Here is an 18,682-nt window from a genome sequence, read left to right as displayed (position 1 = left end):
TGCTGCATCTGTCTGAGGAGGGCAGATGAAATATGGAGCTTCTTGTTGTCCTTCAGTTGCTCAGTCATGTCTGTTTGTGACCTCATGGAGTGCAACGCTCCAGGCTTCCCTATCCTTCACCATCTCCTGGACTTTGCTCAAATTCATGTCCATTGAGTCAGTGATGCCATTCAACCATCTCATCTTCTCTTGTTCCCTTCTCCTCCTGCCTTCAATCTTTTCCAGCATCAGGATCTTTTCCAGTGAGTCAGCTCTTTGTATCAGGTGGCCAAAGTATTGCAGCTTCAGCTTCAGCATCAGTCTTTCCAATGAATATTCAGGCTTGTTTTCCTTTAGGATGGACTAGTTGGATCTCCTTGCAGTTCAAGGAACTCTCAAGAGCCTTCAACATCACAGTTCGAAAGCATCAGGCTTCCTTCTTTATGTCCAGCTCTCTCATCTGTACATGACTCCTGGAAAGACCATAGCCTTGACTACATGGACGTTTGTCACCAAGTGCTGTCTTTGCTATTTAACACACTTGTTTAGGTTTGTCATAGTTTCCTGCCAAGAAGGAGTCATCTTCTAATTTCATGGCTGGAGTCACCATCTGCTGTGATTTTAGAGTCCAAGAAGAGGAAATTTGCCATTGATTCCACCTTTTGCCCGTCTATTTGCCATGAAGTGATGGGACTAGATGCCATGATCTTAGGTTGTTTTTTTGTTTTGTTTTGTTTTGCTTTTTAATATTGAGTTTTAAGCCAGCCTTTTCACTTTCCTCCTTCACCCTCACCAAGAGGCTATTTAGTTCCTCTTCATCTTCTGCCATTAGAGTGGTATCATCTACTCTCTGAGGTTTTTTATATTTCTCCCTGCAATCTTGATTCCAGCTTGCACCTCATCTAGTCTGTAGTCTGGCATTTCACATGATTTACTCTGCATATAAGTTAAATAAGCTAGGTGACAATACACAGCCTTGATGCACTCCTTTCCCAGTTTTGAACCAGTCCATTTTCCATGTCCAGTTCTATTGCTTTTGACCTGCATACAGGTTTCTCAGGAGACAGATAAAATATCCTGGTATTTCTATCTCTCCAAGAGTTTTCCACAGTTTGTTATGATCCACACAGTCAAAGGCTTTAGCATAGTCAATGAAACAGAGGTAGATGTTTTTCTGGAATTCCCTTGCTTTCTCTGGGATACAGCGAATGTTGGCAATTTGATCTCTGGTTCTTCTACCTTTTCTAAACCCACTGAAACGTGGAAGTTCTCAGTTCACATAATGCTGAAGACTAGCTTGGAGGATTTTTAGCATAACCTTACTAACATAGGAGATGAGTGCAATTGTCTGGTGGTTTGAACATTCTTTAGTACTGCCCTTATTGGGAATTGGGATGAGGATTGACCTTTTCCAGTCCTGTGGCCACTGCTGGGTCTTCCAAATTTCCTAACATATTAAGTGCAACACTTTTACAATTCATCTTTTAGGATTTTAAATAGATGTGCTGAAATTCCACCACCTCCACTAGCTTTATTGGCAACAGTTCTTCCTAAGGCCCACACTTCACACTCCAGAATGTCTGGCTCTGAGTGAGAGACAACACCATCATGGTTATCTGGGTCATTAAAATCACTGTTGTACAATTTTTCTGTGTATTCTTTCTACCTTTTCTTGATCTCTTCTGCTTCTATTAGGTCTTTACCATTTCTGTCCTTTACTGTGCCCCTCTTTGGATGAAATGTTCCTTTGAGATTTCTAATTTTCTTGAAGAGATCTCTAGTCTTCCCCTTTCTGTTGTTTTCCTCTTTTTTTTGCATTGTTCATTGGAGAAGGCCCCCTTGTCTCTCCTTGTTATTCTCTGGAACTCTGCATTTAGTTGGGTATACCTTTCCCTTTCTCCTTTGCTTTCACTTCTCTTCTTTCCTCCGCTATTTGTAAAGCCTCCTCAGACAAGCACTTTGCCTTCTTGCATTTCTTTTTTGGTGGATGGTTTTATCCACTGCCTCCTGTACAATATGACAGACCTCTGGAGGAGGGAATGGCAAACCACTCCAGTATGTTAGCTGTGAGAACCCTATGAACTGTATAAAAAGGCAAAAAGATATGACACCGAAAGATGAGCCCCCAGGTCAGAAGGTGCCCAACGTGCTACTGGAGAAGAGCAGAGGACAACCGCTAACAGCTCCAGAAAGAACGAAGCGGCCGGGCCAAAGCAAAACGGTGCTCAGCTGTGGATCTGTCTGGTGATGAAAGCAAAATCTGATGCTGTAAACAACAGTTTTGCATAGGAACCTGGAATGTTAGGTCCATGAATCAAGGTAAACTGGACATGGTCAAGCAGGAGATGGCAAGAGTAAAATGGACATCTTAGGAATCAGTGAACTAAAACGGATGAGAATGGGTGGATTTAATTCAGATGACATTTTATCTACTACTGTGGGCAAGAATCCCATAGAAGAAATGAATAGCCCTCATAATCAACAAGAGTGCAAAATGCTATACTTGGGTACAGACTTAAAAATAACAGAATGATCTCGGTTCATTTCCAAGGCAAACCATTCAACATCACAGTAATCCAAGTCTATGCCCCAACCACTGATGCTGAAATTGATCAGTTCTATGAAGACTTAGAAAACCTCCTAAAACTAATACCAAAAAATTATTTTCCAATCATCATAGGGGATTAGAATGCAAAAGTAGGAAGTCAAGAGATACCTGGAGTAACAGGCATTTTTGACTTTAGGGTACAAAATAAAGCAGGGCAAAGGCTACCAGAATTCTGCCAAAAGAGTACACTGGTCATAGCAAACACCCTTTTTCAACAACACAGGAGATGGCTTTACACATAGACATCACCAAATGGTCAATTCTGAAATCAGATTGATTACATTCTTTGTAACTGAAAATGGAGAAGCTGTATACAGTCAGCAAAAACAAGACCTGGAGCTGACTGTGGCTCAGATCATCTGTCCCTCATATCTAAATTCAGTCTTAAACTAAAGAAAGTGGGGAAAACCACTCAGCCAGTTAGGTACAGGATAAATCAATCCTCTATGTTATGCGGTGGAGATGATGAACAGATTCAAAGGATTGGATCTTGTAAACAGAGTGCCTGAAGAGCAGTGGACAGAGGTCCATAATATTGTATAGGAGGCAAGGAATAAAACCATCTCAAAGTGAAAAAAAAGAAAAGGAACTTCTTACCATGCCTGGAAAAAGAGAGTAGCTCAAACTGTAATGATCAAAGCCAATACTTGGATTAAATATGTGACGATCAGACAAGCTAAGGGGATCTGTACACCGAAACAAATGTCCTCAGTGTTTTCTTTTTTGTGGAAATATAATTGACTTACAGTATGATGTTTGCTTCAGTGTACAGCAAAGTGATTCTCTTGAATACTGTGTATTTTTCCAGATTATTTTCTATCACAGGTTACTATAAGTTACTGCATATAGTTCCCTGTGCTAAACAGTTTATCATTGTTGTTTGTCTATTTTATACATGAATGTGTATCTGCTAATCTCAAACTCTGAATTTATCCCTCCCTGCCTCCCTTTCTACTTTGGGAAACTTGAATGTATTCTCTGTATCTGTGAGTGTGTTTCTATTTTGTAATTAGACCCATTTGTATTCTGCTTTAGATTGCACATGTAAGTGATAGCATATATATCCTTCTCTGACTTACAGCACTTAGTGTGATATTCTTATGATTTTCTAATGGGAGAAGTGAATGCATGCCTGATATTAAAGCCCAGCCTGCGTCCCTTCCCGCAGGTACCACGGTGCCAGCGCTGCTCAATAGCACATCCAACCAGCTCTACCTGCACTTCCAGTCAGACATCAGTGTGGCCGCTGCTGGCTTCCACCTGGAGTACAAAAGTAAGCTCCCCTGTCTCTGCATCTGGCTTTCCCTGTGACACTGAGTGATTTTCTTAAAGGGGAAATGGATCCCTGCCCTTATTACACAGAAATTTTGTTCTAAAGTTATGTTTAGAAGTTCCATGTAGTTGAGTGTTACAAAACCAATCTCTATGAACTATATTGTTATTACATAAATATTAATATAATATTTTGTTACATAATTATATCATAATACTATAATAATATATCATTATTTGAACTGTATCTTATTATATTATATTGTATAACATAATTATATTGTGAAAGAAAAATTTATAGGGAAATGAAGAAGTTAGGATCTGGAATAATTCGATAAAACATTGGCTTTGCTTTCAGGCTGTTTGTGTTAAAAAGAGAAAAAGTTCAAAATACCCATTGGTAATATTGCTAGTTTTTCTTGTGAGTGGTAGAAAATACTCAGATAAGGATCCAAAAATGTAGAAGTCATAATTTCCAAATAGATTATGGTTATAAGCTCTTTCTATTTCTAGTCTCAGAGGCTGTTAGAATGGGACCGGCACAGAGCAGCCCCTTCAGTGCCTACATTTGTGTATTATTCATTTTAATTGGAAGAAGGTAACGCAAAGGAGATGTTAACCTTTTAAAAAATGGATGTGAGACTGAGTTAATAGTCTGATAAATGGGATGACAAAGGTCAGATTCACAAATCCACTTTGACGTTTGATTATGCAGGTAAACCTTGTAAAAGCGAAATCAGAATTTCCAATGAGAGTGAAGTTTATTTTAGGACGTGTTTTCAAGCACTAAAAATGCTTAATGTTGATATTCATCTCGTTTAATAAGCAGTTGCAAATAAGCAAATACATGGATAAGCTTTAATAAGTGATCCTTTGAATTGAGATAAACAGTTTGCTGGGATGTAAATGCGTGCATGTATTTGAATGGCCAGATTTCCAGCTGATGATAAATATTCTGAACCAGACACAAACCACAGGGCTGTTTTGCATTCTGGTTGAATTTCCTTACTTATTACCGGCATTTGTATGCAAGTTTATTCCAATTTATTTGAATGGGACTGCATTAGTGACAGCATAAAATGATACTGTGGATGTTATTTATGTAGAATATGTCTGGAAAAATCACTACTTTGATACATATGGTGAACATCTGTAGATAGGAAACTATAAACCTTATTTATGATAGTGTCAGTAAATTCACTAATATTTTTAGCAGCGTTAGATTTGATCAATGTGCCCATCTCTTCCTCTCAAAGTGATCTTGTGGCTTCTGACTCTTCATTCACTCCTTATAGAAAGAGGAGCTACTGAAATAATTAGTCTACAATTACCATGAAATATTATCCATGACTCACACATACCTCAGCTCCAACAATATATTAATAGTAATCACCTGCATTTCATCTCATTCTCAATTAAATTTATTAAAAGAAAGATGAATGTATTGCTCACTGAAATTAATCTTGTTCAAGGATCTAAGGCCTTGTTTCATTACTTAATCTACTTATTTTTTTACTTGGCCACACAGAATGCTATGTTTTCTTTTGTTGAGTTTCTTTACTGAGTCATTGTTTTTGGACACTAATAGTATTCTGAGGATCATGCCATTATCTTCTGTGTGTTTCAAGGCAGTCATTTCTCTGTTCTATGTGTCAGTGTAAAATTTGGATTATACAAAGTATTTGTAGAATTACTCTTATTAAGGTGAATATCAAACAACATAAGGATTGTTGAAGTAAGTTGTCAAAAATTGTATAATATTCATAACCTTCTAACATTTTTTTTTTGCTCTCTGGCCCTTTCTTTTTAATTTTTTTTTTAATTTTGTACTGGAGTATATAGCTGATTAACAATGCTGTGATAGTTTCAGGTGGACAGCAAAGGGACTTAGCCATATATATCCATTAACAGATTTTTACATCTACCTTAAATTGTGTATTTCCAGTCTGCACATCTTTCAATTCAGATTTTTCACTAAAATATATACCCATGAAATAAGAGTAAAAGCAGCAACAAGCTCTGTTCCTGGTCCTGCCATAAACGTGTTACAGCTATTTATTCAATTCTCCTCAAAACAACTCCATGAGGTATGCTTAGGTTTTAAAAGGTCTTCTCTGTGGCTTAGATGGTAAAGAATCTGCCTGCAATGCAGGAGACCTGGGTTAGGAAGATCCCATGGAGAAGGGAATGGCTACTCACCCCAGTATTCTTGCCTGGGAAATCCTATGGACAGAGGAGCCTGGTGGGCAACAGCCCATGGGATCTTAAGGAGTCAGTCATGACTGAGCGACTAACACTAGGCCTTTAAGGAGAAGAAACAGAGCCCCTCATGCGTTCAGCCCGCTCAGGTCAGAGTCGGACTGCTAACGACTTACAGAAGGAACACATGTAGACACAGATGTGTTTCATCGCAAATGAGCACCTGCCCAAGAATCACAACCGTCCAATCAGGAAGAGCACACAGACCGCCCTTCTGTACTAAGGGAGACACCGCCTGCCGCTAGTAGCTGAATGGTGTGTGGAAGAGAAAGGGGCTTGGGACTCAATCTTGGAGATGCAGGTGGTCTGATCCTGAAACCTGAGCTGTTACAGCTAGTCCACTTCTGCTTCCATCTGAGAAGTGTGAGTTTCTCACATGAAATGAAGGCCAGATACTGTTAATTAGGTGCTTGTGTGCACGTCACTTTAGTCATGTCGACTCTTTGAAACCCTATGAACCTTTGCCCTCCAGGCTCTTCTATCCATGGGATTCTCCAGGCAAGAATCATGGAGCAGGTTGCCATTTCCTTCTCTAGGGGATCTTCCCAACCCACAGATTGAACCCAAGTCTCCTGCAGCTCCTGCAGTGCAGGCAGATTCTTTACCACTGAGCCAACAGAGAAACCCCCTGTTAATCATAACAGTCCATAATTCCAAATGAACACTGACAGGAATTTTTCAAACAAAAAGCAAACACTTTTATTTGAAATTTGGTGGGAAGAGGACAAATAAGATTAAACACCCAAACCCTGATGGAGTGTTGCTATTGATACTATTTGTATTTTATTGATGTTTTCCCTCTTTTTCTGATAGCATTTTGTTTAATTGAATCTTTTATTTAAGTTCCAATTTATCTCCACTATGGTCTTATTAGAGAAAAGTCTTAAAAACGTTAAGGGTCTCTCTAGACAAGTTTAAAATATATTCTTTAATATAACCCATCTTACCTTCAAATAATATTATTTCACTTTGTGTCTAGTGAAACTTATAAACTTGTACTTCTAATTTCTTCTATCCATCCCTCATGTTATTGTTGTTTTTGCAAAAATAAAATGTAAAATAACAATAACATGAAGGATGGATAGAAGAAATTAGAAGTACAAGTTTTTAAGTTGCATATTATAAAACCTACAAATATTTTTCTACTTTTTTGCTTTAAATATTTATCTTTCATAGTGAATAAAATAAGAAAATAAATGTTTTATATTTACCTTATTTTTAGCATCTATGAAGCTCTTTCTTGGGGTGAATCCAAGTTTTCATTTAATTTTTTTCTGTTTAAAGAACTTCCTTCAATTCTTCTTATAGGGCAGGTCTGCTGACAATGAATTTTCCCAGCTATTGTTTTTCATTTTACCTTCATTTTTTGAAAGATATTTTGGCTGGGTTTGGAAATCTGGGTCAGAAGTCATTTTTCAGTATGTTAAAAAGTAGGGCTCCTCTGGTGGCTAAGTGGTAAAGAATCTGCCTACCAGTACAGGAGACAAAGGTTCAATCCCTGCATCAGGAAGAGCCCTTGAAGGAGAAAACAGCAACCCACTCCGGTATTCTTGCTGGGAGAATCCCATGGACAGAGGAGCCTGGGGGGCTACAGTCCACAGGGTCACAAAGAGGCAGACGCAACTTAGCACGTGATGCACACGCACACGTAAGATACGCCACTTCATGGTCTTCTCGTTGCTTAGTTTGTGATGAGAAGTAAGCTTTGATTCTTCTGGCTATGTGTTTGTCCCTGTTTTCTGGCTTCCTTTACAAATTTCTCTTTATCTTTTATTTTCATCAGATAGACTGTGGTGTGTCTAGGTGTGTGTGTGCACACGCACATGTGCATGCACACGTGATATTCATCCTGTTCAGTGACCCTTACATTCTTGGATCTAAGGTTTAATGTCTTCCATTATAATATTTATGAAAAAAGTCTTGACCATTATCATTACAAATGTTTCTTTCCCCCATTCTCCTTTCCTGTTTTTTTTGGGGCAACTCCATTCGCATGTCTATTGGACATGTTGATATTGTATCACAATTCTTGGTTGCAATTCTGTTTTATTCACACTCTATGTATGTGTTCCAGTTTTTGTAGTTGCTATTAACCTTTGATTCTCTGAGTCTTTCCTTGGCTATGTTAAGTCTGCTAATGAGTCCACTGAAATAATTCATCTCAGATATTGTGTTTTCCCCCTTGAATTTCCACTTGCCACTTTCTTATACTTAGTCTCTCTGCCATAATTTCTCCATCTCTTCCTGAATGCTATCTTGTCCACTAGGCATTTTAACACATTTTTGTATTTGATGTATCTGCCCAATATACCACTATATGACTGTGCAAAGTCTGACCACTTTATCTCTAGACAAAGTGTTTTTTTTTCTTGAATACTTTATTAAAGATGGGCACCATGAGTAGATGCGCACCACTTTATTGTTGTTCAGTTGCTAAGTCGTGTCTGACTCTGTGATTCCATGGGTTGCAGCACGACAGACTCCTCTGTTGTTGACTATCTCCTTAAGTCTGCTCAAACACATGTCCATTGAATCAGTGATGCTATTAATATTTGTGCTAGGAATGGGCACCACTTATGTTAGCCTGTCGAATCAGGAGTTGCCGTGGGTTTGAGTTCTGTTGTTGCTATGGTTACTTTCAGAGCATCAGATCCCTCAGTGGTGAGCTGCAACTGCCAAGTCCTAGTTGGAGGTTTTTTCTCAGTCATTACTCCAACTTTAGCTATCAGTCTTCCCTAAATGCCTTTCCCAAAGAGATGGTATCTTTCCAGACTTCTGTATCTCCCCAGTAGTAGATGCTGCTGCTTGTTACTCCGTGTTAAGCTTACACTGGTATCAAGGTAGTTCTCTCCCAGCCGAAGTCAGACCCTGAGAGTCTATGCATGGTGGGATGGGGTGTTCTCAGCAATCTTGCCCACCCTCCTGAGGTTGTAAGCTTCTACCTATCGCTTGTATTTGAAGAGAATTTCCTGACTGTCCCCTAGTGTCAGAAGACCGTGGTCTTGGTACTAATAGAGGATCTTAAGCCCACAGATTCTCCTACTACACCCCAGATGTAGACTTTCTCTATATAACTTTCTCCAAGCTGCAGTACCTCTCTTCTTGTGCCCTGGAGACAACAGGTTTTTGCTACTGAAAGTGGTTGAACTTTCTTTTCTGAAAGAGGAAAATGTGGGGAAATGCATGGGATTCCATGCCCCTGTCCACAGAAACAATGATATTTGGTGGTGGTGAGGGTTGGTAAGGGAGAGGCTGATTCTAGGCTCTACCAGGCCCCCAGTGTTTCTCTTAATTACTTGGCAGAGATACAAGGACAGAAGGGCAGACCCTCCCTCTGTCTGGGACCCTGAGCAGCTGGAGACCCATGCTGGGCACTGGCCATTGCTAAGATGATAGCTAATCTATCCTTGCCTCTGGAAGTCGGTCCTTTCTCTCCTGTGATCCATCACAGTGACAGTTCATGTGCCCTGCCTCCCCTTGGAGGCACTAATCCTTGGGAACTGATGTTACCTAGGTACTTGAAACCTCAGCTCCCCGATGAGTTCAACAATGGCTATGATTTTGTAGTTTAAATTTTCTCACTGTTAAAGTGGACTTGAGACTTTATTTTACATATTTCTATATCCAAGGTAGAAACGGAAGTCTTTTGTGGGTGTTAAAATTGCTCTGCTTCAAGGATAGATAGATAGATAGTGAAGTCGCTCAGTCGTGTCCAAATCTTGGCGACCCCATGGACAGTAGCCAACCAGGCCTCTCCATCCATGGGATTTTTCCAGACAAGAATACTGGAGTGGGTTGCCATTTCGTTCTCCAGGGATCTTCCCAACCCAAGGATCGAACTCGGGTCTCCCTCATTGTAGGCAGATGCTTTACCGTCTGAGCCACCAGGAAATAGATGAGTACTCAAATTATTTATTTAGATTGACCATGAAGAAGTTTTTCTAGAATGACCAGATTTAAACAAAATCATCTATCTATAAATATAATCTGTCTATCTAATGCACATTCTTTATCCTTTCTTGTTTAACAACAAAAACCAAAAAATACCTCCTAATGGCACATAGTTAAGGCTATGGTTTTTCCAGTAGTCACGTATAGATGTGAGAGTTGGACTGTAAAGAAAGCTGAGCACCGAGGAATTGATGCTTTTGAACTGTTGTGTTGGAGAAGACCCTTGAGAGTCTCTTGGACTGCAAGAAGATCTAACCAGTTCATCCTAAAGGAGATCAGTCCTGGGTGTTCATTGGAAGGACTGATGTTGAAGCTGAAACTCCAATACTTTGGCTACCTGATGCGAAGAGCTGACTCATTTGCAAAGACCCTGATGCTGGGAAAGATTGAAGGCAGGAGGAGAAGGAGATGACAGAGGATGAGATGGTTGGATGGCATCACCGACTCAGTGGACAAGAGTTTGGGTAAACTCTGGGAGTTGGTGATGGACAGGAGGCCTGGCGTGCTGTGGTCCATGGGGTCGCAAAGAGTCGGACATGACTGGGCAACTGAACTGAACTGAACCGAATGGCACATAAAGACACACACACTGCTACAGTCTCATAAACTAAGCATGTAATACACATAACTTTAAGTTAGTAAGATAGGTTTCTTCATAGCTGTGACAAAGTACAGAGATATTTACAGATAAATGATATAGAATTAAATTTAATATATTTACATTATAAATATATTATTAGAATAAATTTATCTAGTTGAGAATTACTTTCCATTGAAAGATTGCTTGAATTAGAAACTGTTTATCCTGATTCGTGCAGATGGCAATGCTTGTTGAATGATCATACTTCACATTACTAACACCTTGGTTATTAAATTAGACCCACTACTGTGACTGAGCTTACTCACCACTCTATCTTGCTAAGTTGGAAGATAATTTCTGGGTCCACAGGGAACCATATAAGACTTCATCTAGTGGCACCTATGCCAAGTTAATGCCATAAACCCAATGACTGTATTTGACCTCCAATGAGGGCCACTGCAATTATTCAAGCCTCTTTAGTGCTAATATGTGGCGCTGAGTCTAAACAGCACCAAAATAATTCTATTTATGAAGTATTTTCATAATAATTTCTTTTCTTTATGTACTAGCTTTCTCAAAAGACCTTCTTCCTCTCATGTTCACTATTGGGAAACCCATTGGAGTTAACAAAATATTTTTGGAGTCTATGAGATATGATATTTGACCCCTGGAAGGCAAATGAAATAGAGAAGCTACTGTGAAGTGTGAATTTCAAATGTTCTACAGAGCCGAAAAGTTAGCTATTCTTTAAACAGTAGCCCAACAGAGGATGTATTCCGATGTGGAAGCTAATCTCCCATGTCTCAGACTCTGGCCCTTTGATTCAGGACAATATACAGATGGGTCAGACTCTGGAACATCTAAGCTGTGGCCATGACAGCCTCATGTGATAGAGAAAAAGAGACAGTAGTATTGTAGTAGCACATTTATTTGGAAAAAAGGAATTAGTGATTTGTTGTTATTATGAAAAAAATAAAAACTCAGGGAAAAGTAAGAATAATGACTCCTTCTTTGTTTGAAATGCATGCTTATCCTTAACAAGGTAGAGTCAAATGGAGATTTTTTTTCACATTAATTAACCTCCAATTAAAATAAATTTATATTTTAAAAAATACATTTTAAAAATTTATTTAAACATGAAAAATTTTGTTTTGGGGTTTAGCCGATTATAATAATACATATATTAACGGCACTTGTAAGTACTATGTTAAAAATACTAATAAAGTTTCTCAACTTGAATGGTGAGTGTAAATAAACTTCACAGTCCAATGACACATTGCACAGGATGGCACCTCATATGTCCCAGGGTGCATCTATGAGTATTTCATTCTGTGCACCCAGATATGACAGCTCTGTACTTCCACCAGAGTGGGTGTCCAGTAAGCCATGCCGTTCAGTCATGTAATAAGTTGATCTTCTTAATCATGTCAGTTTGAGCCCATTTTTGTATTTAACTGTATGTTAATCATTTGTTGATCCATATATTCGGAGACCCTCTCAACTCCTGCCTCCTGTTAAAATTTATATCATTAGCACCAATTGACAATTCATGTCTTCTTTATCTCCTGCCATGGTCCTTGCACCAGGAACCATGGGCGAGTTTAAAGTCTTGCATATCCTGACTTCTATCTAACACTCCAGACAGCTCCAGAGCCCCTTCTGGTAACATGAGGTCTCTCTTACAGGACTATTTTAGGCATTCAATAGTAACAGACCTTTGTTGGGTGACAGGAGAATCCTAACTTTATTTGAGGTTGAAAATAATACACACAAAAATCTGGTAACTGATTAAAACTTTCCTACTAACAGTGATATTTTGGCATTTTACCAAGTATCACATTTAAGTGAAAGATGTGATTTAATTACTTAATCCCTGGGGTGTTTAGTTGGATGTCTTCTAAAATAAAGGGATTGAAATTCAGTTTTCCAGTTGTCCCTGGATATGTCTTTGGAATTTCAGGCATTAACAGATTTGGGAAGGAAAGGGTAGAGTGTACAGAACTGAAGCTTAATCTTAAGCTCTGCTGACCACCACCTACTGTCCCCACACTGATTTCAGAGGTGGGTCTCATCATTAACTCTATTTATCAGCTAGTCTCTGGTTGCTGTTGAGAGAATCATCAATCATTGGACAAATTCTGCTGCTACTTGTTCAGACCGTGACTCGGAGAGTTGCCTACACAAAAAGGAGTTTGCTTTCAAATTGTTATTGTTGTTCAGTCTCTAAGCCATGTCTGACTCTTCACAACCCCATAGACTGCAGAATGCCAGGCTTCCTTGTCCTTGACTATTTCCTAGAGTTTGCTCAAACTCAGGTCCACTGAACAGCAAGGCTATATAACTATCTTATCCTCTGTCATGCCCTTCTCCTCCTGCCCTCAATCTTTCCCAACATCAGAATCTTTTCCAATGAGTCAGCTCTTTGCATAAGGTGGCTGAACTGTTGGAGCTTTGGCTTCAGCATCACTCCTTCCAATGACTATTCAGGATTGATTTCCTTTAAGATTGACTGGTTTGATCCCCTTGCAGTCCAAGGATCTCTCAAGAGTCTTCTGCTCAGAACCACAATTCTAAAGCATCAGTTCTTCAGCACTCAGCCTTCTATAAAGAAGGTCCAACTTTCAGATCTATACACGATTACTGGAAAAACTACAGCTTTGACTACATGGACTGTTATCAGCAAAGTGATGCCTCTGCTTTTTAATGTGCTGTGTAGGTTTCTCATAACTTTCCTTCCAAGGAACAAGCATCTCTTAATTTCATGGCTCCTGTCCGATTCCACAGTAATTTTGGAACTCAAGTTGTCAGTTGGTGCATACCCCTACTTGTGTCTCATTTGAGACTATTTTTGTGTTTGATTATTTTCCATTTTGAATGGTTTTCATAGAGTGTCCACATTTGCTGTGATTCCATCTCCTTTTGGTGATAATTTTCCCCCTTCCCTATTCTTGTCCCCCTAAAATAAATGGTAGGTGTCACTGTATCCATCCCCAATTGTTGGAGCATTTCATGTATGCCTGCTCTGTCCTCCAACCTCTGTAGATGGTGTCATGGGGCAACCAGGTATGGTCTCAGCTTATGCAGAACTCAAATTTTAGTTGTGGGAGCATAATATACAAGAAAGCACTGTGATGGTTGTAGATTGTGTTCAGAACCTTGACGCAAATGAACAGAGTTCTTAGGTACAAATAACTGCAATGCTCTTAGACTGAAAATATTTATGGAAGGAAGAATGAGACAATACCCAACATTCAGTCACAAAGAAACTTACAGAAACATATTGCAGCCAAAGGAAACAATCAGTGGGCACCCCAGGTGGAAAGCACTTGTTATACTCCTGAAGAAATGTCAACCTCAGAGGGAGCCTTTAGAACACTTGAAGGAGAGGCAGGTAACAAGAGCGAAAGAAGGAGCTGGTTGAAGAGTGTTCCCCACCTCACAGCCCAGGGTTTTGTTGTGAAAACAATTGGAAGACACTGAATGGTTTCTGTCAGGGAAGTGACATCCCCTGACTTATTTTTCAAACAGATCAACTAGGTTGTTGAGTAGAGACCTACCTGGACAGCAACAGGAGAGCGGGCATCCTCACAGGAGAAGTGATTGGCACAGGAGTCATCAGTTTAGTACTCTGGCTCAGAGGAGTCAGCAGTGCTGATGGATGCAGAGTTGGGTCAAACTCAAAATAAGGCCCTCGGGCCTGGCCTTGAAAGTGTATTTGATCTGAGTACTTTTTGCGAAGATATGGTGACTTAAAATACTGACTTCTCCATGGGGTCCATCCATCCCACTCATAGTCAGATTTCTGAAGTTACATCCAGTTATTTTCAAATGAGGAGTAATAGACAAAACAGGAGAAGGCAATGGCACCCCACTCCAGTACTCTTGCCTGGAAAATCCCATGGATGGAGGAGCCTGGTAGGCTGCAGTCCATGGGGTCATGAAGAGTTGGACACGACTGAGCGACTTCACTTTCACTTTTTATTTTCATGCATTGGAGAAGGAAATGGCAACCCACTCCAGTGTTCTTGCCTGGAGAATCCCAGGGACGGAGGAGCCTGGTGGGCTGCTGTCTATGGGGTTGCACAGATTCGGACATGACTGAAGCGACTTAGCAGCTGCAATAAAGAAAGCAAATACATTTTTTATGGTTATTTTTTATCAATACTCAAAACATTAGATTTGTATTGAATCTTATGATTTTATGAGTAAAAACTATTTAAAAGTGTGGCGCTAATAAACTTTGCAAATGAAAGTCACGTAGACCTTTTTAATTACTTTATGCTCAATTATGGATTAGTTGCTGTTGGCATTGCTGATTTTCTTATCTGAGTCTGTTGCAAATGTACCTCTCATTTATAGCCGTATTTTTCCTCTCAATTTGGTGGTTTAGTTGCTTCAGTTGTGTCTGACACTTGTGACCCCATGGACTGTAGCTCCCTAAGCTCTTCTGTCCATTGGATTTCCCAAGCAAGAATACTGGAGTGGGTTGCCATTTCCATCTCCATTTTTCCTCATAATCCTTGATAATGGTTGCACACAAATGTATGAAAAAAACTGATTGAGATATTTGCAGTTGAAGACTACCATGTGACTACATTTTTATGAGAATGGCAAAGAGCTTGATTTACAATAGCAAGCAACCCCCCAAAATTCTCCAAGCCAGGCTTCAACAGTATGTGAACCATGAGCTTCCAGATATTCAAGCTGGATTTAGAAAAGGCAGAGGAACCAAAGATCAAATTGCCAACATCTGTTGGATCATAGAAAAAGTTCCAGAAAAACATCAACTTCTGCTTTATTGATTATGCCAAAGCTTTTGACTGTGTAGATCACAACAAACTGTGGAAAGTTCTTCAAGAGATGGGAATACCAGACTACCTTACCTGCCTCCTGAGAAATCTGTATGCAGGTCAAGGAGAAACAGTTAGAAATGGATGTGAAACAACAAACTAGTTCAATATCAGGAAAGGAGTATGTCAAGGCTGCATATTGTTACCCTGCTTATTTAACTTATACGCAGAGTACATCATGTGAAATGCTGGGCTGGATGAATGAAGCACAAGCTGGAATCAAGATTGCCAGGAGAAATATCAATAACCTCAGATATGCAGATGACACCACCCTTAGGGTAGAAAGTGAAGAAGGACTGAAGAGCCTCTTGATGAAAGTGAAAGAGGAGAGTGAAAAAGCTGGCTTAAAACTCAACATTCAAAAAACGAAGATCATGGCATCCGCTACCATAACTCCATGCCAAATAGATGGAGAAACAATGTAAACAGTGACAGACTTTACTTTCTTGGGCTCCAAAGTCACTGCAGATGGTTACTGAAGCCATGAAATGAAAAAAACACTTGTTCCTTGGAAGAAAAGCTATGACCAACCTAGAGAACATATTAAAAAGCAGAGACATTACTTTGTCAACAAAGGTCCATCCAGTCAAAGCTATGGTTTTTCCAGTAGTCATGTATGCATGTGAGAGTTACACCATAAAGATAACTGAGTGCCAAAGAATTGATGCTTTTGAACTGTGGTGTTGGAGAAGACTCTTGAGAGTCCCTTGGACTGCAAGGAGATCAAGCCAGTCAGTCCTAAAGGAAATCAGTCCTGACTATTCATTGGAAGAACTGATGCTGAAGCTAAGACTCCAATACTTTGGCCACCTGACGCAAAGAACTGACTCTGATGCTGGGAAAGATTGAAGGCAGGAGGAAAAGGGGATGACAGAGGATGAGATGGTTGGAAGGCATCACTGACTTGTTGGACATGAGTTTGAGAATCTCCAGGCATGCTGTAGTCCATGAAGTCACAAAGAGTCAGACATGACTGAGTGACTGAACTTAAATTCACAACCCTCATTATGATTTTATAGATCATTTAGTGTCTGAGTGTGTTCACTTTCATTAAATACTATATCATTTAGGTGAACTGAGTTTATGAATATTATGGACAAGCAAAATTGTTGAGTCCTAGTGGGTTTCTGAGTCCAAATGTAGAAAAATGACATGAAAGTATTAATCAGTTTTTGAAGTGGTTTTATGTATACACGTTTAAATTCTCTATGCCTTAATAATGGGTGAGTGTGGAGAGTATTTGTTCTTATAGAGAACATACTGCAGACGAGTCATACATGCAAAAAAAATAGGATTTTATTGATAAATTGTGGTCACTTGAAAATTATGAGTATTCCATTTTTCTAACCATTACTTTGGTTTCAGAGTCTTCTCACTTGCTTAAAGTTCATGACTATTCTATCAAATTCATCCTTTGGATGTTAAAACTTGAAAGAATTCTCTATTCTACAGCCAGTCTCACAAATTTTTCTTGGTAACTAGGGAAGAAATGGAATAAGTAATGACTAGGGGCTCTGTGACTTAGCCAGCCAGCAGCTAATCACTTATGAGAGCCTTAGTCCTATCAGACTTTTGATCAAGGCAGTAGATTCAGGGGAGTGGATGCCAGTCACATCAGTGGATGAAGTGGGTGATGAGAAAAGTTTCAAGTGTCAAGAAGCAAAGCAGTTTTGGAAGGCAAAATGAGACAGGGCTACTTCCCACTGTCTAAACTATTGAATTTCCTATATCAGTGTTGTCTTTATGTGCCATGTAATAAATGCAAATGAAGCAAAATTTCCTTTCCTGGAGGGTTTTTACAGAGTTCACCATGGGATTTTGCAATACTTCATAACAGCTGTGGAATCAGCAAGAACACATTTTTTTTTTAAATCCTAATTTGAGCATCTATTTATCTTTTCATTTTTAAATGTCAGTTCCTCTAAACCTTGACATTCTCATGAACTTTAGCCATGATTTCCTTCAGGTTTTACTATCTCTGCCTTTTTCAACACAATACCTCACTGTACTCTTGACTTCACCTCTTTTGGATATACACCCAGAAATAGGGTTGCTGGACCATGCATTAATTATATTTCAGTTTTCTGAGAAAGCTCCATACTGTTTTTAATAACTGCTACAACATTTCCTGTTGTCAGTGACAGTACACAAGGGGTCTAGTTTCTGTACAACTTGCCAGCACTTGTTTTTTCCTTTTGTTAATGGTCATCCTAATGAGTGTGAGGTGGTATCTCATTGTGGTTTAAGTTTGCATTATTCCAATAATTAGTGATGTTGAGCATCTTTTCATATGCTTGTTACACACACTTGTATTTTTGGATAATTGTTCAAGTCTTTTGTTCATTTTTTAAAATGAGGATTTTTTGTTGTTTAGTTGTAGGAAGTTCCTTGCATGCTCTAGATATCAACCATTATTAGATATATGGTTTGCAAACATTTTCTCTCAATGCATAGGTTGACTCTTGCTCTATTGATTGTTTTTTTGATACACAGAAGTTTTTCAGTTTGATATAATCCCATTTGTCTCTTTATGCTTCTGTTGCCTGTGCTTTTGTGTTGTATTCAAGAAATCATTGCCAAATCTAATGTGCAGAAGCTTTTCCCCTGTTTTATTTTAGTTTTAGAGTTTCAAGTCTTTGTCTAGATCTTTCATTCATTTTGAGTTAATTTTGGTACATGGTGTAATGTAAGATCCCAGCTCTATTCTTTTGCACCTTCCTATCCAGTTTTTCCAACACTATCTGTTGGAGAGACTCTCATTTCTCCAGGGTGTAATCTTAGCACCTAGGAGAAGATCATTACATATGTCATATATGTAAGAATTTATTTTTAGCACTCTCTTCTGTTCCATCAGTCTATGTATCTATCTTAATGCCAGTATCACACTTGTTTGATTGCTGCTTCATAAGTATTTTCTGAAATTGGGAAGCACAAGGCCCCCAAGTTTGTTTTCTCTCAAGATTGTTTTGGCTGTCTGGTGTCCCTTGAGATTCCATGTGAAATTTAGGATTTTTTTTTTCCTATTTCAGCCCCAAATGCCATTTGTGATTTTGATAAGGATATCTACAAAGGATACCTACCTTTGACTCTACAGATAAAGTGAGTCAGCTGTTAGCATCAGGAGGCCAAAGTTTTGGAGTTTCAGCTTGAGCATCAGTCCTTTCAATGGATATTTAGGGTTGA

At 39.1% G+C, this 18,682-nt stretch overlaps 1 protein-coding gene across 1 annotated transcript in view; it reads left to right on the top strand.

Moving 5' to 3' along the window:
* CSMD1 (CUB and Sushi multiple domains 1) overlaps window positions 1–18,682 on the top strand; it is a 2,074,203-nt gene that overhangs the window by 1,853,168 nt on the left and 202,353 nt on the right. The window contains exon 38 of the mRNA XM_086379826.1: window positions 3,756–3,860. Within this exon, the coding sequence (XP_086235952.1) occupies window positions 3,756–3,860 (105 nt within the window). The remainder of the gene's footprint in view (window positions 1–3,755; window positions 3,861–18,682) is intronic.

This window comes from Bos grunniens, chromosome 27, assembly GCF_055505025.1.
Source record: "Bos grunniens cultivar Pamir isolate PY7600 chromosome 27, Bosgru_T2T1.0, whole genome shotgun sequence".
NCBI lineage: Eukaryota > Metazoa > Chordata > Mammalia > Artiodactyla > Bovidae > Bos > Bos grunniens.
The sequence above is the reverse complement of the archived record's forward strand: the minus strand, read 5'-3'. Positions and strand labels throughout refer to the sequence as shown.